This window comes from Myodes glareolus, chromosome 26, assembly GCF_982192425.1.
Source record: "Myodes glareolus chromosome 26, mMyoGla1.1, whole genome shotgun sequence".
In the NCBI taxonomy this organism is placed as follows: Eukaryota; Metazoa; Chordata; class Mammalia; order Rodentia; family Cricetidae; genus Myodes; species Myodes glareolus.
This window is the reverse complement of record NC_142051.1, coordinates 35,643,614-35,668,846: the sequence shown is the minus strand read 5'-3', so window position 1 is coordinate 35,668,846 and position 25,233 is coordinate 35,643,614. Positions and strand designations below refer to the sequence as shown.

General features: G+C 42.6%; 1 protein-coding gene across 2 annotated transcripts in view; it reads left to right on the top strand.

Moving 5' to 3' along the window:
- The first annotated feature begins 1,201 nt into the window (after positions 1-1,201).
- The window catches only part of Nr2c1 (nuclear receptor subfamily 2 group C member 1), a 50,236-nt gene continuing 26,204 nt past the window's right edge, over positions 1,202-25,233 (top strand). Inside the window, exons 1-10 of one of the 2 annotated variants that reach the window (XM_048418160.3) lie at positions 1,202-1,384; positions 1,681-1,854; positions 10,394-10,466; positions 11,940-12,134; positions 13,399-13,477; positions 15,361-15,540; positions 15,963-16,110; positions 16,199-16,289; positions 22,886-23,070; positions 24,374-24,533. In XM_048418160.3, the coding sequence (XP_048274117.1) occupies positions 10,413-10,466; positions 11,940-12,134; positions 13,399-13,477; positions 15,361-15,540; positions 15,963-16,110; positions 16,199-16,289; positions 22,886-23,070; positions 24,374-24,533 (1,092 nt within the window). In that variant the 5' untranslated portion in view covers positions 1,202-1,384; positions 1,681-1,854; positions 10,394-10,412. The remainder of the gene's footprint in view (positions 1,385-1,680; positions 1,855-10,393; positions 10,467-11,939; positions 12,135-13,398; positions 13,478-15,360; positions 15,541-15,962; positions 16,111-16,198; positions 16,290-22,885; positions 23,071-24,373; positions 24,534-25,233) is intronic. The other variant, XM_048418159.3, reaches the window with a different exon arrangement.

Sequence of the window (25,233 nt, the reverse complement as noted above, 5' to 3'; positions counted from 1 at the left end):
CTTTATTGACCACCGAAAACTTTTAAATATCTGAGAATACATCACCTAGCAAAAGGAACCCAACGGAGCCCTTAAGAAGGTAACATACATAGTGGCGAGTGTGTTCTTGCCCTTCACTAAATCAGCCAAGTACGAAGTACAGTTTGAAACGATTTTGTCTCAGCTTGTTCTCTATTGCTGGGACGTTGTATGTGACCGGGTTCTACCCAGACTCCTTAGCTAATAGTTTACTCTATAATCTGAGAGTGCCTATAAAACAAAGTCCAGTTTTCTAGAGAGTAAAGACATCGATCCCAAACCGACTAGGTTATTACTCAAAACATCCTTTAAGGGCCTGGAGAGATGGCTCAACAGTTAAGAGGACCCAGGTTCAATTCCCAGCACCCCTATGGCCACTCACAACCATCTGTAACTTCAGATCCTGAAAATCTGATGGTCTACACCATGCAGCACAGATAAAACACTCATATTAAAAAAAAAAATTCCTACGGCACTGGAGAGGAAGGCAGGAGGATCACGAGTTAAAAGACCTGTTTGCCTGGTCTTGGTGGCACACACCTTTAATCCCAGCACTAGGGAGGCAGAGGCAGGTGGATCTCTGTGAGTTGGAGGCTGCCTGGTCTACAGCGCAAGTTCCAGGACAGGTTCCAAAGCTACAGAGAAATCCTGTCTCGAAAACCAAACAAGCAGGAAAAAAACTAACTAAAAAACAAAACACCTGACTGGGTTTCCATCAGACCCGGTTTCAAAAGACTTGTTTTTTTCTTCTTTCTTTCAAGATTTTTACTTTAAGTGTAGGGTGTTTGACCTGCACATGTGTTTGTGCACCAGAAGAGGGCACCAAATCCAATGGAACCGGAGTTACAGAAGGTTGTGGCCGGTCGGTCCTATGGGTGCTGGGAATCAAACCGAGCTCTCTGGAGGGGCAACAAGTACTCTTAACCATCGAGCCATCTCTCCAGCCCTCGGTCGTCGTTGATTCCTAACCACATGTGTTAGGGTACGTGCACATGAGTTGCAAGTGCCCGCGGAGCCCGGCGCCAGAGTTGCATCTAAGATGCAGGACATCTGACCGACATGCGGCGGTGGCGGCGGCGGCGACGGTCTCCCTCCACACCTGCAGGGGGCAATCGACTTCCAGAACCGCCGCTGGACTCCGGGGCCCTCGGCTTCACCCAGGGAACGTCACCGCCGCTGGCCGCTGCTCCACCGCGCTACCGCGCAGGCGCCGAGAGCACCGCGCACCGCCGAGCCGAGGGAGGGGTCACGAACTCTGACCCCCACCCCCAAATCCACAAACCCAGAAAGCTCCCCTTGTCCCCCCTCGGCCTGGGGTCCCCTCGCGTCAGCTCTTTGCAGCCCAGCGGCCGTCGCGGCGGGAGGGGTAAGTCGGGTACGGGACGGGTCAACCGCCAAGTGTCGCGGCCCCGGGGGTGCCGAGCGCCCGAGTGTGCTAGCGCCCGGTCCGCCCGCCGAGTGCCCGGGAGGTGAGCGGACCTCCCGAAGCCGCGGAGCCCGGGCGGGGACGGTGACCTTTCACCCGCGGGGAACGCTTCCGTCTCGCCGCCGCTTCCTCCGCCCCGGGGCTGCGCGCGTGGTGGGTGCTGGGCGGGGAGCGGCGGGCCGCGGACCCCGGGGCTATGGATGTCGCCCTCCGCCCGCACTTGACTCTTCTTCCAGCGAGAGGACGAGCAGCCGCTGCGATCTTGTCTAGGAGGAAAGGTGGCCCGCGGTATCTCATGCCCTGGGCACAGCAGAGCGCCCGGTAGCCCTTTTGTTAAGAGTCCTGTCTCCAGTTCCTGCAGATGGCATCTTGTGAAAGGCAGATATGGCCAGGTTGTCCCTTACCCTTCAGTAAGTAGGTCAGCCTGAGTTGGAAAGGACAAGCAAAAAAAAAAAAAAATACTTGAAGTTAAATCCTCTTAGGGCCTTTCCCACCCCTTGGAAGTTAAAAGTACGCCATAGACTTTGAGGGAGGGGTTTTTGTTTGTTTTAAACAGTGTCTGCTTGTTTACCCGGTTGAGCGATTGTTTTTAAACTTTGTGTCCGCTTTGGTAAATTTGGGAAGAGATTATTCTGTTCTGTTCAAACTGCAAAGATGAAAAGAAAATCGTTTTGGGAGCATATTTTAGGAATTGAAAGTTGGGGGACAGTAAATTAGGGAAGATTCCAGGAAGGTGAGGAAAGTGGGAATTTATTGTGGACCATTTAATATTGATGAAGAAAACGTTGGATGACCCCGTAGGAGCCAGGCTGATGAAGCACACTTGTAATCCTAGGTCTCTGGAGACTGGGGCACCAGAGGTGGCCTGGCCTTCCAGGCCAGGCTGACTTAGAAGCTGTGTATCCAAACCCCAGAAGACTTGTCGATGATAAAGGAAAGATAGTATGTCCTCTAACCTTTGGGTGTGTGTCTTGAACCTTTGGATACAACGTAATTTTTCCATTTGCTGTCACTCCAGAGTCTTGTGGTGGAAGGGTGGTGGTCAGTAAAGTTCATGTGTCCCAGTCAGGCTTCTGTACTGCTTCCTGAGAGCCTCTTACGAAAGCTGTTTTAATGTTTCTTTCATTGTCATTCATGAAGATATGTGTATCTGTTACCCCAAAAACAAAAGGAAAGCACACGTGGTGCCAATAAATGTAACTGGTTTCATTGTTCTGTATAAAGCAGTTGAAAGGTTTTGAAGGGTACAAAACCATGGCAACAAACCATATATATCTAGTGTGGATGTGATGAAGTATGTAACTCCCACCCCAGTGATGGCCAAGACAAACTTATAACACTGTAAGACCCTCTGTGCGTACACACACACACACACACACACACTGCTACTACTACTACTACAATCTTTTAAAACTTTCTCTTGAAAAATGGGCCTCTGTTCAAAAATTTTAGGTATTCGTAGAAGTCTGTTCTTGAATCCCAGACAACTCTTCTTGTACACAGTCTACACTGGATCATCCAAAAATAGTGTGTAAAATGGAATTTGATTTGGGTCTCAGAGGTGAAGTAGAAGATTAAAATGGGGGGGTATTGTCGACATTGAATTCCATGGTTTCTGTTCAGCATGAGGAGCTGCTGAAGTTTTACCTTGGGGATCCCTCCATAGGGAATTCTTTGGACCAACTTCGTGCTTTGTAAACATCTTGACATTCGGCATATAGCACTGGAATTTAAAGGAATATGAATTTGTGATTTTTTTCTGGGGAGGGGACTCTATCAGATTTTTCGGGGAAAAAATCATTTATGTATATGGATGTTTTGCCTGCGTGTATGTATCCAGGGTGTACAGTGCCCTCGGGGGCAGAAGAGATGTCAGATCTTCTGGAACTGGGGTACCAGGAGCTAGTGAGCCACCATGCAGGTGGAGGAACCGAATTCAGTAGCCCTGGAGCCATCTTTCTTGCCTGGGGAGGTTGTTTTTAACTTAAAAAAATCATCTCTACTATAAACATCTCCAAAGAACAAGTTTTCACCACGTTTCTTCATGTTAGCTTTTTAGCAAAACTTTCAATTTTATCTTTTAACATAAATATATCCCAGTTACTTCCTTGAAGCAACATGTTCAAATCATTGGATTTTTCAAAAAAAAAAAAAAAGCGACAGCTGTTTTGAGAGCCATAAATCATTACGGAAAAAAGTGAACCAAATCAGACGTATGCTCCATCAGAGACATAGCGTCATCGTTCAGTTTCAGTGACCTTTGACCTTGACTATCTCAAGAGCCACCTCTGCTTGCTGTGAAGCTCTGCGGGCAGAGCCTGTTTGCCAATACTGGAAAACAGATGAGATCGCAGCATCACAGCTCCTGAATGAACAGGGTTGCCCAGCACAACTGACACCATGCCTTTTGGCTACAGGCATATAAGTGGAGACTGCATGTTGGTTTCCTGGCTGCCCAGACTTGAATAATCACACAGAAACTGTATTAATTACAACACTGTTTGTCCGGGGGCTCAGACATATTTTTAGCTAGCTCTTACATCTTAAATGAACCCATTTCTGTTAATCTATGTTATCACCACAAGGCTGTGAACTACCTATTGGTTCCCGTGTCTTTCTCCTTTGGCAGCTAAGTGGCATCTGTCAGACTCCACCTTCTTTCTCCCAGCATTCAGTTTAGTTTTCCTGCCTAGCTCTGTTCTGCCCTGTCATAGATCAAAGCAGCTTCATTATTAACCAATGGTAATAAAACATATTCACAGCATACTTAGGGGAATCCCACATCACAGGTGCCTCCTTCAGTGGGTAAAAGTACATTTGTTTCTGCAGACTTTGATTTCTGCTACAAGCCAACACTCTCCCCTCCAGTTTCTCCAGCAGCATCCATGTAGAAACTTAACAAGACCTTTTAGCTGTGAACTTTCATTCATGAAAAAAAAAATACTGACGTTAAGATTACTGTCTCCTCAGCCTGTGTGCCCTTGCATGGGGCAGCAAAAAGGGTTTTTCAAGTATGCTTCCTTCCAAAACATATCTTAAACTAGCTACTAGACCGTGTTAGAAATACTGATTGTGCTATCTTGCTGAATTACAAACTTTGACATCCCTTAAACCTGGTAAAACACTGCTGTAATTGGTCACATTAATTCTGGAAATCCTCTTGGAAGGAGCATTGTTGAGTAAAGAAACATTGTGAATTTCATCACTCACTCTGTTTCTTTAGAGGCCCTGACTGATGAATCCCCTTTCCCATGAGCCACTGCTAACATTTTAAGGGTGACACACTTACCCACTGTATATGTAACACGCACAGGTTTTGCAAAACGCACAGGTTTTGCAAGTGAATAAGACTCTTTGTAAGATACAAATAAATACTTTTCACTGATAGTAACGACTTCTCGGAGCTTTTTTTCTCCCTTTATTTGAAGAATCTTAAGAAACATTCAAATTATTCTTTTGGTTTATTACAGTGTGTTGCATACTTTTATTAAAGTGTCAACTTGGCTGCTTTCATGGTCTCTGCAGCCAAATCCTCATTAAAAATTCAAAAAACTGGGGGTTATTTAATTTTCACATCTTCATGAATATTAGAAATAAATCTATATTGCAAAGATGATTTGGCTTATTTTTTTTCTTATCAATTTGGGTATTCTTCAGTATGGCTGGGAAGAGTTAGACAAATATCCATACCTGAAAAACAGTTTAGTCCTAAAATATAAATGAATATCACTTATAATTTTTAAAATAAATGCTATCTTTAGTGTAGTATAATTAATAAAAACCCACAGACAAAAATTAGGATTCAACCCCAAGGTCAGAAAAGCAAAATAGCTAGCCATTAGCTCTTCCTTAGTCCGAAATGGCCATCCTGCGTCTGGGAATCTCAGAATGAGACTGTCTGAGAATTGTCTCCTTCTGTCTTATATTCCTCTCTAGGCTGGGATTAAAGGTTTTCTCCACCTGGTTTCTATGGCAGACTAGTATGGAAAAGGGAAAATGTTGTGGGTTAATGCTCTGTTTACTGTAAAGATTTGTCGTGTTGGTTTAATAACACGCCGATTGGCCTGTAGCCAGGCAGGAAGGGTAGGCGGGGCAACCAGAATAGGAGAATTCTGGGAGAAAGACAGACAAAAATTCAGTCACAAGCCAGACACAGAGGAAGCAAGATGAGAATGCCTTACTGAGTAAAGGTACCAAGCCACACAGCTAAACATAGATAAGAATTATGGGTTAATTTAAGTTGTAAGAGCTAGTTAATAATAAGCCCGAGCCAATAGGCCAAACAGTTTATAATTAATATAAGCCTCTGTGTATTTATTACTGAATGGCTGTGGGACCAGGCAGGAAGAAAGTTCAGTCTACACCTTATGAAATTACACTTGTAGTTAAATTTTTAAAATGCTGTTTATAGCTAAACAGTGGTGGTATACACCTTTAATCCCAGCCCTTGGGAGGCAAAAGCAGGTGAATCTCTTAGTTTGAGGTCAACCTGGTCTACAAAGTGAGTTCTGGTACAATCAGGGTTACCCAGAGAAACCTATTCTTGAAAAACCAAAATAATACTACTAATAAAAAAAATATAGGGAGGTGGGGAAGAATTGGGAGAGCAGAAAAACATGATTAAAATATATTGTATGAGCTGAGCATGGTGGGTGCATGCATTTAATCCCAGTACTCAGGAGACAGGGAGGTGGATCTCTGAGTTTGAGACCAGTCTGATCTACATATCGAATTCCAGAACAGCCAGGGCTATACACAAAGCAACTGTCTTGAAAAACCAATAAACCAATGTATGTATATATGTGTGTGTATATATAATTATTTTTTTATAAAAATTTGATCATTTGTATATGTGTTGAGGGGAGATCATGTGAGTGCGTCAGATCTCTGGAGCCAGAGTTACAGGTCATTGTGAGTTACTTGTTATGGGTGCTGGGATCCTGGTCTGCCGCTAACTGCTGAGCCATCTCTCCAGACCCCACAACAGCAGTTTTAAAAATCATACTATAATTTCTACGATCTAAAAAATGTATTGGTCTTATTTTTCTATTACTGGACAAAACTCCAAGACCAAGGCAATTTATAAAATAAAGCATTTAGCCAGGCAACAATCATGCACACCTTTAATCCTAGTGCTTGGTAGGCGGGGGCAAGTGGCCAGTTTGGTCTACAGAGCGAGTTCCAGGACAACCGGGGCTACCCAGAGAAACCCTGTCTTGAAATACAAAACCAGCATTTAATTTGAGGGGTCATATTTCCAGAGGGCTAACGTCCATGACCATGACAACAAGCATGGTGCTGGGGCAGTAACTGAGGCTTTCCATGTTGAGACAGCAACGAAAAGGCAGAGAGAGAGTGCGTACATGAGGGCCAACTGGAGGTCACATAGGCTTTTGAAACCTCAAAACCCTCCCCAGAGACACAGTCCTCCAGCAAGGCCGTATCGGCTCGTCTCTCCCAAACAATTCCACCAGTTGGAAACTTCTGAGCCTTTGGGGCCATTCTCCTTCAGACTACCACAGCGCTAATTTCATAATTAGACAGTGAAGAAAGATGGCAGGAAAATATTAGGAAATCTTTTTTTATAATAATTACAAATAATTACATAATCGTCTTCTGTAATTAAACCCTTCTGTTTCTTTAAGAACTGAAAACTTCGTATCAGGGAAAGAACCTTCAGAGCACCTGGTAGTCTGAGCTGAGGTGTTTCGGGCAGAGTTCATGGTGTCATAGGTCAAGAAAGCAGGTTCTGCACAACGTGCACATGTTCTGTGTTTAAAGCAAAGGTCGCGGTGACGTGGCCCCATACAAGTCGAATGGGCCTGTGCTGTCAGCAACACCTTGGATTTACTGTGTATTTGATTCTGAGTTCATTTTTGGTCCTTACACATTTAGGAACCTTTTGCTGTTTGCCAGATTTGTGATGACTCCCTTACATGATCTTGTGTGGAATAGAGATCCTCTGTTTAAGAAACTGAGCATTTTTTTGTTGATTCAACCATTCATATGGACAGGATGGGAAGAGAAGGTCACGGAGATTGTACAAGAGAGATCAAAGTTCATGCTTTTGAAATTTCACTTTATCTGTATGAGTATTTTCCCTGCATGTATGTCCGTGTTCCATCTTCATGCTTCATGACTACAGAGACCAGAAGAGGGGTTGGGTGCCCTGAAACTGGAGTTACAGACAGTTGGGAGGCACCAGGTGGGCGCTGGGAATCAAGCCCAGGTCCTCTGGAAAAACATCCTTCTCTCCAGCCCTCATCCCCACGCTGTTGGCTTTCTACCTCAGCCTAATAAAGATACATAGCCCTTCAGTGATTAATTGAGTTGTCTTTTCCATAAGATTTTGCTAAGTCCTGCGATAGCCTTGTTCTTCTGTGTCCTCTGCTCACTTAGCATGTCATTTAGTTTGCTAACCCGAATGGCACGCTCATTACCCACTAACAACATCGGCCGCGGTGTATTTTCGCTTCCATACTTCTCAGAGATGGTGTTGACTGTCTTATTTCTGAAGAAACAGCCTCAGGTAATAAGGATATTATATAATAGCCTGTGCACTTAGTCACTATTACAGTTTGGGGTTACAATTCCGAATTCTAGCACTCTTTAACAGACTGACCAGAACTTGAAACTCAGACTTGGCCTCCGGTGCTGAAAATAAACAGTTTATCGTTTTTGATGCACAGTGGCAAATTACTTCTCTAGGAAGGTAGAATAGTTTAAGCCATACAGTCTGTAGAATCTGATGGCACTTGTCCGTAATTCCGATACTTAGAACCAAGAGGGTTAGGAGTTCGCGGTCATCCTCAGCTACGTAAGAAGTTCAAAGCCAGCCAGGGCCACCTGGGACCCTACCTTTAACAACAAGAGTCTGGAGAGATGGCTCAGCAGTTAAGAGCATTGGCTGCTTTCTCCAGGGGACCCAAGTTCAGTTCCCAGCACCCACACTGGGCAACTCAGTACTTCCTGTTATTCCATCTTCAAGGTACCAGACACCTTCTTTGTCCTCCAGACATCTTCATTCCCGGGCACAAATCTAAGTACGTGCACATAATAAAAAAAATAAATAAATAAAAATTTTAAAGAAGAAAAATGCCTGTTTTGTCTCCCTTTCTGTGCAGTCTTGAGCGCATATATTGGTCAGTGATTGTGTGGCATTCAGGGTGAAGAGAAAAGCCGTAATCAAGGATGGGGAAGCACAGTACACTGCAAGAACTGGGAGTCTGTGCAGCTAGAGTGTAAAGTTTAGCAAGTGACAGCCAAATCCCGTAGATAAAGACCAGACTGGGATGGATATTGGGAAGATGGGTCATAGTAAATCTGTTTGTTGGATCTTTTGCAAAACAGTAAAGTAGGGCCTGGAGAGAGAGCTTGCAGGCAGAGACGAGGCATTAGTGGGACTTGCTGTCTTCAAGCCTAGCCAAGAAAACATGAGCCCCGGCTTCAAGGGAAGACCCCTCTTCAAAGGATAGACAGTGGTGGTAGAAGACACGCGTGCCCCCTTCTGGCCTCCACACATGTACATGCACAGTCACACAAATAAAACTTTAAAAAGTTTTTTGAAGTTGCAATTAGACACATCATATTGGACTTTGAGGTCCACCACTTGAAAACTAGCTGGTTATAATCTGACTGTCCTCAAGGGCCAGAAAAGAACAACACTTAGTGTAAACCTCAGTTGGTGGCGGCATTAAAACAGGAGTTACCAAATGACAGTATTCAAGTCTTCAGAAGCTGGACTTGAAAGGGAGAGTTGCCCTTGTTTTGGATGCTTGCTGCTTTTGGGTTTCTGTAAACTGAACTCCGGCCTCTTCTGGCGCGCTAGGCAAGCATTCTGCGATGGAACTCTCTCCAGCTTAATCGTGCTCGCATGAAGGTAGAGGAATTATGGCTTAGAAAGACTTCACAGTGACAGGAGGAAATCAAACACCTTTGTTCAGGGTGCAAGGTCTTTGGCAGTGTCCTGGTGATCTCTGTATGTTGTTTGTTCTAGCCTGGCCCTTCCAGCCACGGGCTTCTTACTGTGCTTACAGTACTAGACATGGGTTCCCCGCTGTGAAGCAGGCCTCATAGCAGAGAGCATTTGGTTATGACCATAACAGACTTGCACCTGTTTGTCCCGATGGGGACATTTTAATTATCAGGTCAGTAATGCCACATCTCAAAGCCAACAGCTATGTCCAACTATAGGTAACCATCCCCCAGCCTGCACAACACCTAGCACTGAAGGCTAGCCAGCAGGAAAGAAGCTTCCAGCACAGTTCCAGCCTCATTTCTCTTACGTCCTGTGACCAGAGACTGGCGTCTTCAGCAGTGCGGTCATACTGTCTAGTTCTCACAGCCAGCCAGCAGCAGCAATTGCCTGTATTGTCTATTGTGGGTCTCAGAGACCTCCCTGACCATTAACAGGTCACAGGAAGCGGCCTACTCCAGACACTGGTGTTTCCATATAATAGCATGTGACTTCTAGGAGCAGCTTTTTACAAGAGATAGGACTGAGTCTACAAAAACAGAATAGTTACATGAACCCCCAGCATGTACCTTCCTCGGCTGACAATATGTTCACCATTGCTAGTACACAGCTTATCTTGTTTTGGCTAATACAGTGGTTCTCAAACTATGGGTCAGAACCTTTTTGGGGGGTTGAACAGAACCCTTCCACAGGAGTGGCCTATCAAATCTCCTGCATATCAGATCCTTACCATTGGACCTATAGCAGTAACAAAGTTAGAACTATGAAGTAGCAACGAGAAGAATTTTATGGTTGGGGTCATCACAACATGAGGCACTGTGTTAAAAGGTTGCAGCATTGGGAACATTGAGAACCACCAGTCTAGTCCCTCACACACCCCACTACCTTAACTGGAATTATCTAAAAGAAAATTGTAGGCGGCATATAATTCCACTTACAAACTGTAAAAAGTTTTTTTTTTCCATCTTCGGCAGATATTTTGACAGTTAGATCATGGCGACTATAGAAGAAATTGCACATCAAATTATTGAACAGCAGATGGGTGAGGTATGTCTAGTTTACGGTTCCTTTGCTGACCTTCCGAGCTTTCGTTTATGCTAAATGTCTGTACTAGCTTTTGGAAGTGCAGGGTGGGAGACAGCCCAGCTTTTAGATAGCTTCTCTGTGCGGTGAGAAGGAGTTAAATGGTGCAGTAAATTATGGTAAGTAGTATGACTTCAGTCTGTATGGGGCTGTGGAATGCACACAGACTAAATGTTTATAAAAAAATAAATCAATGAAAAGCTAATAAAGAGGAATAGGAGGGGATCTGATCAAAGAATGTTGTTTGGGGATTAGGAAATCTGAGGCCAGTCTTAAATGACTACATCCTTGTTTATGTTTATATATATATATTTAACTTTATTTTATGGCACTTCTTGTCACGTCCCTCCTCCCACTGGATCACTTCTGCAGCTGATGAGGTCCTTTCCATCCTCCTGGACCTTGACTTGGATGTCTAACTTGACAGAGAGCTTGCTCCAGACTTATAGAGTGTAGAGGGGTTTTATAGAGTGTAGACCTGCGAATTGCTTACCTAGTTACTGCTCTCCATTGAAGACCAAGTTTATTATCTTTTTTAAAATTATTCTGTTACACTGTAGTAAATACCTTTTTACCCATCTAATGTTTCAACCCAGTGACAGGTAGGTCATGCATATACCCCAGTGAACATTAGACTTTTAACTGACAACCATACAGTTATTTCATTGATACCTCATAGCTGAAATTTTGCTACTTTTAGAAATCAAAATATAGTTTTCTAGATAGAGGTTTGCCAAAGGAGTCGTAACCCACAGGTTGAGAACTGCTGAGTGACAAGTAGTGAAAGAAGGAAGGATAATCAAAACCAAATAATCTTGTCATTTTATTTATTTATCTATCTATTGATTTATTTTGTATTTTTGAAACAGGGTTTTTCTGTATAGCCCTGGCTGTTCAGAAACTTACTCTGTAACCAGGCTGGCCTTAAACTCAGAAATCCGCCTGCCTCTGCCTCCCAAGTGTGGGGATTAAAGGTGTGCACCACCACTACTGCCCAGCTGTTACTTTTATTTATAAATTTCACACATATTTCTATCAGAATTTCATTAGGAGAATTGTCATTTAAAAGGTGTATAACTTGCTATTCTAGCTTGTTTTGAGGTTAAATTTGATTCATTAAAGGAAAACAAAAGCCAGTTATGGTGACAGATCCCCAGTACGCAGGAGGCCGAGGCAGCAGGTTGTGAGTTCAAGGCCAGTCTGGCTACATAGCCAGACCTGCCTCAAAAAGAAGCAAACATGATTGGGTTGAATCGATTATTAGTGCCGTGGTTGTGTTAGATTGTTACAAACATGATTGGGTCGAATCGATTATTAATGTGCCGTGGTTGTGTTAGATTGTTTGAGTTGAATCGATTATTATGTGCCGTGGTTGTGTTAGATTGTTACAAACATGATTGGGTTGAATCAATTGTTAATGTGCCGTGGTTGTGTTAGATTGTCACAGAGCAGCAGAGCGAGCAGAAAATCCAGATTGTGACAGCACTGGACCATAGCACACAGGGCAAGCAGTTCATTCTGGCGAATCATGAGGGCTCCACTCCGGGAAAGGTCTTCCTTGCCTCTCCAGATGCCGCAGGGGTCAACCAGCTGTTCTTTGCCGCTCCTGATCTGTCCACGCCACACCTGCAGGTAAATCACGATTGAAAAGAAAAACATGTCTTTTTTCTTATTCAGGGAAACAACTAACAAGAGTAATAGACAAGTAAATCTGAAAGAAGAAACTATAGCTCCTTAGTAGCATCCTAGCCGCTGTACACATGATGGGATGTTTATACAATTTAATAGGCTTCATGGTTTACTCAAGGCCCCTCCACCTCATCTCAATAAGGACCGTTATGTGGGGTCTGTGTAACAGTCATAATTGCGTAATTATAATAAATCACATTGATAACATTTATAATTCCCTTTCTTTTTAAAAAAGCCCACAACTATCTTATTATGCTTTCACTTGGGTTTGGAGGCAGTGGGGCTCACTTGTGTGACACAGGGTCTTGCTGTAGCCCAGGCTGCCTCCACACAAAGATCTTGTCCCCCAGCCTCACGCCACCCGCGTCACCACAGTTTTACCCTATGCTTTTCCTGGGTCATTTCATTCAGAAAGGTTCCGAACTGTCAAAGACAGACGTCATGAAGGCCTTAGAACTATAGAATACTGAGACATATTCCTATATGAATGATTTGATACATGACTAATGTCAGTGTGTCTGAGTGGCTTGCATTTACAAGTACTCGCGTGTTTACATGTCACACTTTTTTAAAGATTTATTTGTTTTATATGTATGTCTGTACCTGAGGATATGTGTGAGCACAGCATGTATGCAGGCGCCTGTGGAGGTCCGAGGAAGGCGGCAGTCCCTGGAACTAGGTGCACAGATTGGGTGTGAGCCACCTGATGTGGGGTGCTGGGAACTGAACCCATGACCTCTAAAGAGCAGCAGGTGCTCTCAACCACCAACTCTAATCTCTCAGCAGGTTGGGTTTTGGTGTTTTGGGTTTTTTCTTGATAGAGTTTCCCTATGTAGCCCTGGCTAGACTGGAACTAAGTAAGTAGACCAGGCTGGACTTGAATTCACAAAAAGCCTCCTGCCCTCCCCACCCCTTCTCACAATACTGGGAACAAAGGTGCCGGCGAGGCCTGCTCATTCTGGTTTCTGAATGAATTGTTGTGATTCTTGTGGAACAAGGAAATAGATACTCATAGTTTTTGCCTTGATAGCACCAAAGTATTTTTTCTGTTTGTGGAAGAGGCTAGCTTAGCTGCTACATCCATAGCGATAGAAAGTTCTTAGTTGAAGGGTAACTTATGTCGAAGCAAGCAGGTCTCTGACTGTACTTTCACTGTTGGACAGCATGAAGCTCTCGCTGAACAATGATGTATTTCTTCTTTTAAAAGCTCTTTACAGAAAATTCTCCTGACCAGGGACCAAATAAGGTTTTTGACCTTTGTGTAGTGTGTGGAGACAAAGCATCAGGTAGGGTTAAAAATAATTCTGCATATCTTACACTGTTTAAAGTAACTGCTCCTCAACTGTGTTCCCTCTAAAAATAGAAAATAAACAGAAGAATATTTTCATACGTCATCTTTGTGGCCTATAAAACTTCACTCTTCTTTCTCTTTTTTATTCTTTTTTTCAGTGTCATTTAATTTGATTTATAGCAGCACCAAATATTTGTTTTGTTTTCCCTGTTTGGAAGTAAACACATAAAAAAGTTTTAAGTCTAAAAATTATATTTGCCAAAAGAATCCTCGGTAAATGAACTGTGGTCTTTAATGATACATTATGTCATTCATTTATTTTAATACGCTTCCCCGGGCCCTGTTTTAGGAATTCAGAGTAGATTGAATTGCTGGAGTAGAAGATTCTTTGGTCAGTCTTTATTTGGAGTTCTGCATGTCTGATTCAGTTACCTTTCCATTCAGGAGTGAACCAGGCCTGGCCGTGGCTAGCAACTCTGATTAGATGGGGCCTTCTGGGGAAGTACGGCCCTAGGACCTGGGTGGGCCCTTCTCAGTTACATCCGAGTGCTCAGTGAGAGATCACGTAAATTCTGATCATCGGTGACTTCTGTCAGAAGTTCTCACTCACGTCTGTTCATACATATGCCCAGGTGTCGGTGGGGCGGAGCTTAAGGGCCCAGCTTGTCTTTGTTAAATTTCTTTTTTGAAATTTCATTACAAAACTCTCCATTAGAACATTCCCTCAAGTGTGTGTAAGTTGTTAATGTTATGCAAAACAAATGATTGGCTAAATAACAGGTTAATTAAAATATGTGTGTGAGCAGTTTGCCTGGTTGTAGCTGTGTGTGCAGTCTCTGTACCTGATACCTGTGGAGTTTAGAAGAGGGTGTCAAATCCTCTGAAACTGCAGTTGCAGGTGAATGGTGGGTGCTGGGAACTGGTCCTGGACCTGCTGTCAGGCTAGCAACTGCTCTTCCCACCAAGCCATCTTTTTAGCCCCAGACTATAATAGCTGTATTAAGAAGTTTGTAGCTGGGCAGTGATGGCGCACGTCTTTAATCCCAGCATTTGGGCAGTAGAGGCAGGTGGATCTCTGTGAGTCTGAGACCAGCCTGATCTGCAGAGCTAGTTCCAGGACAGGCTCCAAAGCTACAGTGAAACCTTGTCTTGGAAAAAATTAAGTAAAATTTAAAAAATAAAAATAAAAGAGTTCCCAAAGTGGAACTGACAAAGAAAGGTTATTATCATTCCAGTGCTAGGTAGCACTTTCCGTTTTTCTGAAGCACAGAGTTGTGATATTAAAGCATCTGTTATAGCCAAGGTTGCAGATTGATGATAGAACACTTGCCTGGCATGTCCAGGAGATGATTCCCCCAACAGCAGGGGGCGCTGTTGCATGGTATATGACATAATGGTCATTTGTGAACTTTCTTAGGGTTGGAGATTTTAACGCACATAATAGAATTTTTATGATGACTTTGTTCCTAAGTTCTCCAATATTTTTAATGTTACATTATAAAATTTAAAACTGTCTTTCATTGAATTCATCACAGGATATGGCTGTTTGGTTCTCTACTTAAATAAATCCTAAAAGAAAATTTTGGCCGGGCAGTGGTAGCGCATGCCTTTAATCCCAGCACTAGGGAGGCAGAGGCAAGTGGATCTCTGTGAGTTTGAGGCCAGCCTGGTCTGGTCTACAAGAGCTAGTTTTTAGGACAAAAACTACAGAGAAACCCTGTCTCAAAAATCAAAAAAAGAAAAAGAAAAAAAAATTTTGTCAAAATCTCAAAATCACAATTTTATTTTATATACTGTTGCTTTAGTAGAAAAAAAACAAATTTATTTCACTTCTAATCTATAGTGTGTTTGGTATTTTCTTAAACATCTCATCTCTAGGACGTCATTATGGAGCGATAACTTGTGAAGGCTGCAAAGGCTTTTTTAAGAGAAGCATCCGAAAGAACTTGGTCTATTCGTGTCGCGGATCCAAAGACTGTGTAATTAATAAGCACCACCGGAACCGCTGTCAGTACTGCAGGTTACAGCGCTGCATCGCTTTCGGGATGAAGCAGGACTGTATGTACCTGCTTGGAAGGGGTGATGGTTTTTAGAATGCAGCAGGTGCAATGTGCATATGAGTTAGCTCACTTTCGCGGCTCAGCTCTCCGCATGCTGCTTTGATCACTGTTCTGTGGCTGTAATTAAACTCTATATACATAAGGGATGGCTCCCTTCAGTTCTTGATAGTGAGGTTTTTTTTTTTTAAGAGTTCTGATTTTCTACCGCAGGAGTGGCAAAATAGGAAGGCAGGATAAGATGTAGATTGACCAGTTTTGCAAATAGGGGCAGCATCATTGAACATGGATAGACTGTAAAGACTGGCGGTCGCCTTTGGGATTCAGTCGGAAGCAGTGTCTCCCTCTGGTGACAAGAAGCTTAGATTTACAAATTCCCATGGTGTCTGTATCGTAATATAATTATTTAACATGTTTTTATAGCCGTTCAGTGTGAAAGAAAACCCATTGAAGTATCCCGAGAAAAATCTTCCAACTGTGCGGCTTCCACAGAAAAAATCTACATCCGCAAAGACCTCCGAAGCCCACTGGCTGCAACCCCGACCTTTGTGACAGATGGCGAGACCACCAGGTACCATACAGATGACAATAAGAAGCTGGGTCCTTTGTTTCTCTTCCCACATCAAGTGAGACTAAAATTTGAGTTTCATTTGTTACAGGTCTACAGGACTGTTGGATTCGGGAATGTTCGTGAATATTCACCAGTCTGGAATAAAAACAGAGCCAGCTATGCTAATGACACCAGATAAGGTATGGAGTGCAATTTCAAGACCCCTCTCCTACCCTTCTATCCCCCCAGTGCTTGACTTAGAGCCCTCGGCCCCATGCTCTACTCCTGAGCAATAATTCCTGTTTTCTTTTTAAAAAGGTTTTACTTATTTGTATATTTTCTGTGTATGGGTGTTCTGTCTGAATGTATGCCTGTGTGCCAGGAGAGGACATCAGATCCCATTACTGTGATTGTGAGCCAACATGTGGTTGCTGGGAATTGAACTCATGACCTTTGGAAGAGCAGCCAGTGCTCTCCTAACAGCAAAACTATCAAACTATCTCTCCAGTCCCTAATTCCTATTTCTAAAGCTAAAATTATTTGATAGAATTCTTTACCATGCCACTAAAATTTTATCTTTAACATGAAAGCAACAAAAATTGAAAGTATTCCAGTTTCTTTTCTTTCACCTTGAAATCAAAGTTATTAGAAAATTAATTATGTTAAACCCAAACCAGACATAATGGTACACTTCTTGTAATCCCAGCAACTTGGATGGCTGAAGGCAGGACAGTGACCGTAGGTGGAGCCAGCCTGGTCTGCACTCTGATTTGAGGGTCAGCTGTGACGTGTTGTGAGCCCACCTGAAAACACCAGAGAAGAAAAGCACAGAATCCTTGCGTGTCTTCCTCTCACTTTCCCTGCTAGATGTATTAATGCCAAAATACTTGACACTCCAAGTAAAGGGAAGTTCTTGACATCCCTCAGTCAGAACACGCATTTGAGTCTCAGGACGATGGACAGCCACGGATTGCCTGTGATCTCAGCCACTGTTTCTCCTCAGCATTTCTGTGGGGTCTGGGGTCAGAGCAGAATGAGACTGCCTGTGATCTCAGATTCCACACCCAGCCGTCTAGCCTGTCCTGAGCCTGCAGCAGACCTTTGTTTGGCACAGGTCTAAAGGAAAGGTTTCTGTACGTGCATGTGCACACACATACATGTGTCCATGCCTGTGTGCATCCTCATGCTCATGTTCACCAAGGCTAGAGGAGATGCCCTGCTCTGTTGCCGTCTACCTTGTTCCTTTGAGAGAGGGTCTTGCCAAACATGGAATTTGATGTTCCAGTTGGGCTGGCAGCCAGTGAGGGCCCCAGCAATCCTCTTGTCTTTCCCTCTGCCCAGTGCCACGAGTACAGGAACACACAGCCACATGGTTGTGTGTATGTTTGCTGGGGATCTGATACACAGCCACATGGTTGTGTGTGTGTTTGCTGGGGATCTGAACTGAGGTCTCTCTGCCTGCACAGCAGCCACTGCTGCCCCTTAAAAGCCATCTCTCCCGCCCTAAAAGGTTTCTCTGTTTAGGTAAAGTGTGTAAGCTTTCTGCAGTTTCCCAAAACTGTATGAGAAGAAAAAAGTTTTCCTAAAAAGATTTTTAGTCCGTTTTTGTCACGTTTATTTGTTTACTGTGTGTATGTGTCTCTGTGTTCACCGTCATGCACATGCGGAAGTCAGAGGACAGCTTTCTGGAGTTGGTTCTTGTTCCCCACCGTGTAGGATCTCGTTGTACTCAAGTAGTCATTGTTAGTGGCCAGTGTCTTTACTCAGAGCTGCCCTGCTGACCCTGGGAAGGTTTGGGAGGGCCTGTGATGAGACTTTGTGCCACCTGCCCTGGGCTCTGGCTCTGCAGACTCACAGTGCCAGCGCACCAGGATGTCATCCGGTGGAAGAACATGCACAGCAGACATGAGGTCCTTGGTTCAATCCCAGCACCAAAAAATGTAATGGAAAACACAACAAATGGCCCTAAATATTGCATCACAAGATGAGATTTTTCTATGTTGCATTACCTAAGAAGCTCCAGTGGCAGAAACTTGGAAATCTAGTTAGACATATTGTCTCATGGAAAGAAATAGTTACACTTCTGCGTTTTAGATAAAAATTAAAATACCTAGCATTCAGGAGGCAAAGGCAGGAGGATCTCTGTGAGTCAGAGGTCAGCCTGATCTACAAGATCTAGTTCCAGGACAGCCAGGGCTACATGGAGAAACCCTGTCTCGAAAGAGAGAGAGAGAGAGAGAGAGAGAGAGAGAGAGAGAGAGAGAGAGAAGGCTAATTGGGAATATGAGGTTTACATTCCAACAGGCCCGTATTTGTAGCCTGTGTGTGCTGGGTCATTCTGTTGAAGATGGATGAGAATTCCTGTTGGACAGGATTAATGGAGGGGTGTGTGTGTGTGTATTATATGTGTACATATATGCATATATACACACACACAATATGTTACCATCTTTATAGTCAGACCACAGTCATTCTGTGATTGGTGCCCTAGAACTTTGGTGCTGTGATTCCTGCAGAGCCAGAGCCCAGGGCCGATGGGAGAAAGTCTTTTCACAGACCTCCCAAATCTCCTCAGGGCCAGCAGGCCAGCTCAGAGTAAAGACATTGAGAAATACATATATATGTCACAACATCTGAAGTGAACACCCACAAAAGACTACCTAATAATTGACTAAGGGGTGCAATGGAGAAAACAAACTCACAAACACAGAACAAAGTGGATGCGGATGCCGCTCCAGCCGCTGTTGTCCTGCCATTGTGCCCAAGGGAGAAGAGGACCAACGTCAAGCTTCTTCTCTTCTGCTTTTCTGCCGCTTGCTTCAGCCCCCACCACCCAGGAGAGAATGTACCACAGGGACCCCCTCCTCAGTTTTATACGGTCCTGTGTTCTGAGAAAACCATGCGTACAGCTAGTCACCCCAAATGTCATTCGCTAAACAGATCAAAATCCCACAACATTTTCCCTATTTTTCTAATTAAGGTGGTTCTAATCCTAACATAAAACTATATACAATAGAAACAACTATCAAGTATTATCCAGAAGAAAGAAAAGGTACTAACAGACACAAAAATGAAACTGCAGCCAGCAAGAACATCAAGTAAGAAATATGTTCTAAATGTCCAGACCATAGGTAATTGACAAATTACAGAGATTACTCTAGTAACTGTCCTACCTTGAAGAGTCCAAGCCTTGTACATTATTCACCCTTATCTAAGATACAAGAGGATTACAACTATAACTATCTAGTCTTCAACACCATCAAAGACCTGAGAAGGAAGGTAGTATTACGTGAGTAAGCAGGAAGTGCAAGCAAGTGACTTCCGAAAGATGCAAGAAATGACAGAAACCACTGGCTGCCTGGACAGTCACCCAAAGTCTCTGCAATGTTAGGGCAACCAACTTTGGCTGTAGGCCTAGAATATCTGGCAGACCATATTAAGAAGCAGGAAAATTGGAAAGACCGTCCTCACCTGTCTTGGCAAGGTTCAGCAGCCACTTTTTGTGTTCTGCTTGTCCAGATTGGACAGCATGCTTACTATCAGCAGTCGAGACAAGGGCGGTTCTTTGTCCAATAGACCAGTTTTGGCGAGAAGAAAACAAGCTCCACATGGAGTGTCTTTGGTGCCCATCATCCTCTTGGGAGTTGATCGGTGCTGCCAGGAGCAGATGCCTCTCACATCAACAGAGCTCTAGTTGTTAAAGCATTTAAATGACATATTCTGTAGCTCTTTAAAGGGTTTGAAGATTGCCTATCTATATGGAATGCATCTTTGTGCATCTAGAAAACCTAACATAAATGTAAGTATGACAAGCATGGATAATTATTAACCTGTGATTCTTAATAACTTAAATAACTTAAAGACTAAAGCTTCACATTATAAAATAAACAATCTGTAAACAGATGTGCAGTATAAGGACAACGACCTTGAAATTGTAACAGTATACAAAGTTATCTTAACCAGAGGTAGAAATATATAGTGCAGTATGACAAAAACGTCCTTAATTTGCATCAGTATGCATACTATCCTAAGTAGAAGTAGAAACATGCATACAGTATGAAAAAATAATTTTACATTTGTATCAATATACAAAATTATTTTAAACAGAAGTAGGAACATATATACAATATGGTAAATATAATTTTGAATTTGTATCAATATGCATATGATTTTATACAGGAATAGGAAAATAATTTTATATTTGTATCAATAGACAATCCCTACCATTACAAATTATCTAAAAATGATAGTTGTTATTTTAGTATACAAGTAGATACAATCATCTATCTACCTTATTATCCTATCCTATCTATCCTTCTTTCTCTATTCCAAATGAGATTCCTGAGACTAGTCATTATTGTTCCACCTCAACCCTATAACAACTTATAACCAACCCCTTACAGATGACAGTTATCCATAACCCCAAGAAAAACAAAACCATCTGTGCCATCTATTGGGAGAGGGGCTGTCATTTTCTTAGAATTGCTTCCTACTGCCTAGGGGGCAGCAATCTCTATGGGATCTTGTAAGAAAACCAAAGCCATGGTTAAGTCTCATGAGGACTAGCTGTAACATTTGTAACCAATCTCGGAGTTATGGGTAAGGCTTATCTGAAGTTCTGGCTAAAGTGGTGTTAAGAAGTTGCACCATCTCAGGTAGCCACCTTGGACTTGTCCTGAGCCATTTGTAGTTCAAAGCCAATCTTTGAATGATGTTTATTGGCTCAGTGGCATCATATAGACCAGGTAGAGTTGTCGTTATGGGGCCCCATCATCTTTTTGAAGTTGCTATTAGGAATATTTATTGTTCACTGTGGAAAACTTAAACATGCATACAGTTCTGACTTTTGCACAGAATCATAAGGGCTTTGCACCAACTCTACTTAAGTTTCTTGATTTGTAACCTGCCTTTCCTATTTTCAGTGTAGAACGTAGGGCCTCCAGAGATTGGCGTTCCCTGTACAATGTGAGAAAGGACCCAACTGGTTCTTTTTATGAATTTAAATCTCTCGCTTTTAGGATAAGCGTTTTTCATCGCTCCCCAAAAATCACTGCAAGCTCTTTGCCAGTATTCATTTTCTGCCCATAAAGAGGAACTTTCCTCATTAGTTAAAGATCTGCTGAGTCTAATCCTGTCAACTGCTGAAGTCTTAATTTTCCTTTTAGAATCAAATCAGAAACCTTTTCCACGTATGTCTTTAACGTCTCACTCTGTTGGTGTGGTAAATCCATTCCAAGATAATATCTTTCCTCTGCATGAAAATCACTGCAGGGGAATGCGTGGAGGGTAAAATAACCGGAATACAGTGAAGCTTCTGATCCACACGATCCACTGTGCCTCTGTGATTTCTTTCCACCAGAGCCAATTCTCTCTCAGCTTTTGCTGATAAGTCCTTGTCACCTTAAGATTTGGAATAAATAACTCAGTTAATCATTTTTTATCTCAATACGGGGCCATAGATTGATAATATCTCCTATCAATCCTATCAACCTGAAAGTCATTAAGAATCCGCAATTGATCTCTTCTGATTTGCACCTTTTGAGGTCAAATTTTTTATAGAGCTATTTTATATCCCAAGTAATAGAATCTCTTCTTTGTATTTTTTTCAGGAGCAACTTGTAATCCCCAGCGAGGCAAAATTTTCTTTATTTTATTTTCTTCAAACATTTTTATAAAGTGTCTACATTTAAAAATCAGCTAATAAGATATTATTTATATAATATAAATTATAGATTGTGGAAACTGTACACAAATAATTTCTAACAGTTTTGCAGGAAATATTGGCACAGGGTGGAGCTATTTAACATTTCCTGTGGGAGGCATCTTGGGAAGTCCATTTGGTAATAGATTTGCCTTTCCCCTTTCCATTCTTTTAATTTACATTCTATGCCAGATGCTTTGCTGGGCTAGGAAGCTGGCTCAGGGGTTAAGAACACTTACAGAGGATCTGAGTTCATGTCCCAGCATTTCACTCAGGTGGCTCACGCTGTCTGTGGCTCCACCTCCAGGCCATCCAGCGCCCTCTTCTGGTCTCGATAAACACTCATGAATACACCCACACATAGACACACATACATACACATTATTTAAAAAATAAAACTTAAATCTTTGGGACTGGAAAGGTGAGATAGCCCAGAGGTTAAGAGCCCTTACTGCTCTTGTAGAGGACCCATGTTCAATTCCCAGCACCTACATGATAGCTCACAATCACTTGTAACTCTAGTCCCAGGGAGCCTAATACCCTCTGTTGACCTCTGGGGGCACCAGGCTGCAGGTGGTGCACAGACTTACATGCAAGCAAAACACTCATACACATAAAATTAAAAATTTTTAATGTTAAAAAATTTTGGAAGTTATAACAATATTAAATCATTCGTGCTAAAAAGAATTATTACCTAATTTGATGTCCTTATAGGGGAAGTAACTATGACTTGATATATTAGCTAGTAAGTATAATTTTTGTTTTAAATTTTTATAAATATTTTTTAAGAACTTATACCTATTTTTAAGTCTATATTTCCTCACGAGTTTTTCTTTCTTTCTTTCTTTTTCTTTTTTTCTCTAAAGGAAGGCTCTCACTCTAGCCCACACTGGCCTTGAATTTATGAAAATCCTACCTCAACCTCTTCAGTGCTGGGATTGCAAAAATGAACTGCTGTGTTCATCAGTTTGATTTATTAATTTGCTTTTCCTTTAGTATTTCATAACCTAGAGTTTAATATTGAAGGTTTTGAAATCTATCAGTACCACTTTGCAAAATTTTAGTACTTTATTTATTTATTTATTTATTTTAAAGGTCGAATCATGTCAGGGTGACTTAAGCACATTGGCTAGTGTGGTCACGTCGTTAGCAAATCTCGGCAAAGCCAAAGACCTTTCTTACCCGGGTAGCGATATGCCTGCAGTGGAGAGCCTGCGCAATGGTGATACGTCCTTCTGTGCGTTTCCTCAAGATGTCCAGTCCAACGGGGATGTCTCCAGGTAAAGTCTGGTCCCATCTTCCTCAACTTCATTTTGGGTTGATCAACATCAAATGTTCTTTATGTTAATGTCTGTATATAAAAGTTTCTGAAAACAATTATTTCTATAAGAAATAGAAAACCGTAAGGCATAGTAAAGTTCAACTGAAAATCTGCCTTTAGTGCAACATGCCAAACATGCTCCATTCTGAGTTTCCTGAGCTGGATATTAAAAAATTAGTGTTTTGGTTCGACGAGTTGGGGATTCCCTTCATTTTAAATGACAGCTGGAGTCTGACGTTTCGAAAGTTTTGTGTTTAGGTGTTTTCCCTCTGGACGTAGAATGGAACATGTTCCCCCCACCACTAGAGTCTACTGATAAAGATAAATGTCAGAGATCACTGAAATAGCTGCAATGTTAAATTACTATTAAGGAAAACAGAATCAGAATTTGGTTTTATTTTGTCGGTATTAATACTTAGAATACAGAGAAGAAATTCCTTTGAACTTTTCTCGGCCTTCTGTTTATTATTTAAATATTTGACATTGTGCTGGGGTATAACTGAGTGGCGTTCAGGGTAGGGCGCTCACCTGCTTTACTCCAGGCCTGGGTTTGATTGACTTCAAAAGACTAGAGAGGGGGAGACAGCGGTTCAGAGCCTTGGGTAGTTGTTGGCCATATGCCCTCTCCTAAGGAACTCTGGAAAGTGTATCCTTTAACAGGCTGGGAGACTGTTTTGAATAATTGCTTGGCAGCTTTAGTTGTCTGTTATCCTAATCTCAAATTCTTAACTGCGTGTATTTTACTAAGTAGCCACAAGTGTAAAATATATATATATATTTCTCTCATACTTAATGAGATGATAATTTCTTGGCAGTATATATTTCACACCACCCTTACTACATTTAATCTGTTGGTTTTGATCATCACAGAGGTCCCTGAAATGCAAAGTCTGCCCGTCACACAAGAAAGCTGTTTTCTGAAACCCGGTTGCTGTCTAGTTGCTTTGTGTGTGCAGACCCCTCCGGAGGGCGACACTGGAAGGGGAGCCTGGGCGTCCGTGTACTACACAAGCTTCTGAGCCACACCCCTGCCCTATTTGCAAAAGAATTTGTAGGGTTAAATGTGTCCTGTCCCTTTCCCCCCCCACCCCCCCCAGTCCTGGGTACTAAACCCAGGGCCTAGTGCACGCTAGGTAGGCGTTCTCATACTGAGCTCTTCCCACAGCCCCTGGACTTCAGTCTTAACTCCAGAATGTTGTATAAGAACTTCATTTTACGGTTGGAGATTGCCCGAGCTCACCGCTTCTGATGTCTCCTTTTAGGGCATTTAACACTCTCGCGAAAGCCTTGACCCCTGGAGAAAGCACCACCTGTCAGAGCCCAGGAGAGGGCATGGAAGGCAATGTGCATCTCATCCCTGGAGAATCGAGCTACATGGAGAAAGAGGGGCCGCTTCTCAGCGATTCACATGTAGTTTTCAGGGTATCTTTAATTTTTTTTTTAATGTTACGTTGTTTGATTTTAATCTTCCTTTCAACAATCAAAATTTGCCTGTTACACTTTTAAAGTCAGCAATACCCGTGGTAGAATTCCAGAATAGAAGCACGCCCTGTTCTAGAAGACAGGGGATCAGCTTGCTGTCAGTCAGCTGTGATAGGGCGATTAATTGGTTAATTTTCTTAAGTTTTTAAATTTAGTTTATTTATATTTTATGTCTGAGTGCTTTGCATGTCCACCTGCATGCCAGACGAAGGCATCAAATCCTATCATAAATGGTTGTGAACCTGGCCAGGCAGTGGTGGCGCACACCTTTAAGCCCAACACTCAAGAGGCAGAGGCAGGTAGATTTCTAAGTTCTAAGATAGCCAGGGCTACACAGAGAAAGAGAAATTCTGTCTCAAAAAACAAAACAAAACAAAACAAAAAGGTTTTAGAACCAGTTAGTCACGGTGGCTTTCTTTCATTAAGCAGGGATGTCCATTATGAACCGAATGCGTGGCTTCTGGTCAGTGCCTGGCTACCACATTTTTAGTGTAAACTGGTATCCGAGACCCAGATATTTGGCTCGCACGTTGGAAATGATAAAGATAAAAGTGGCGATGTGTGAGTGAGCTCCCTTCCTTAGCTACCCCTCAGCATCATCACATGGGGTACCCATGACAGTGCATCTTAACTCCTGGTA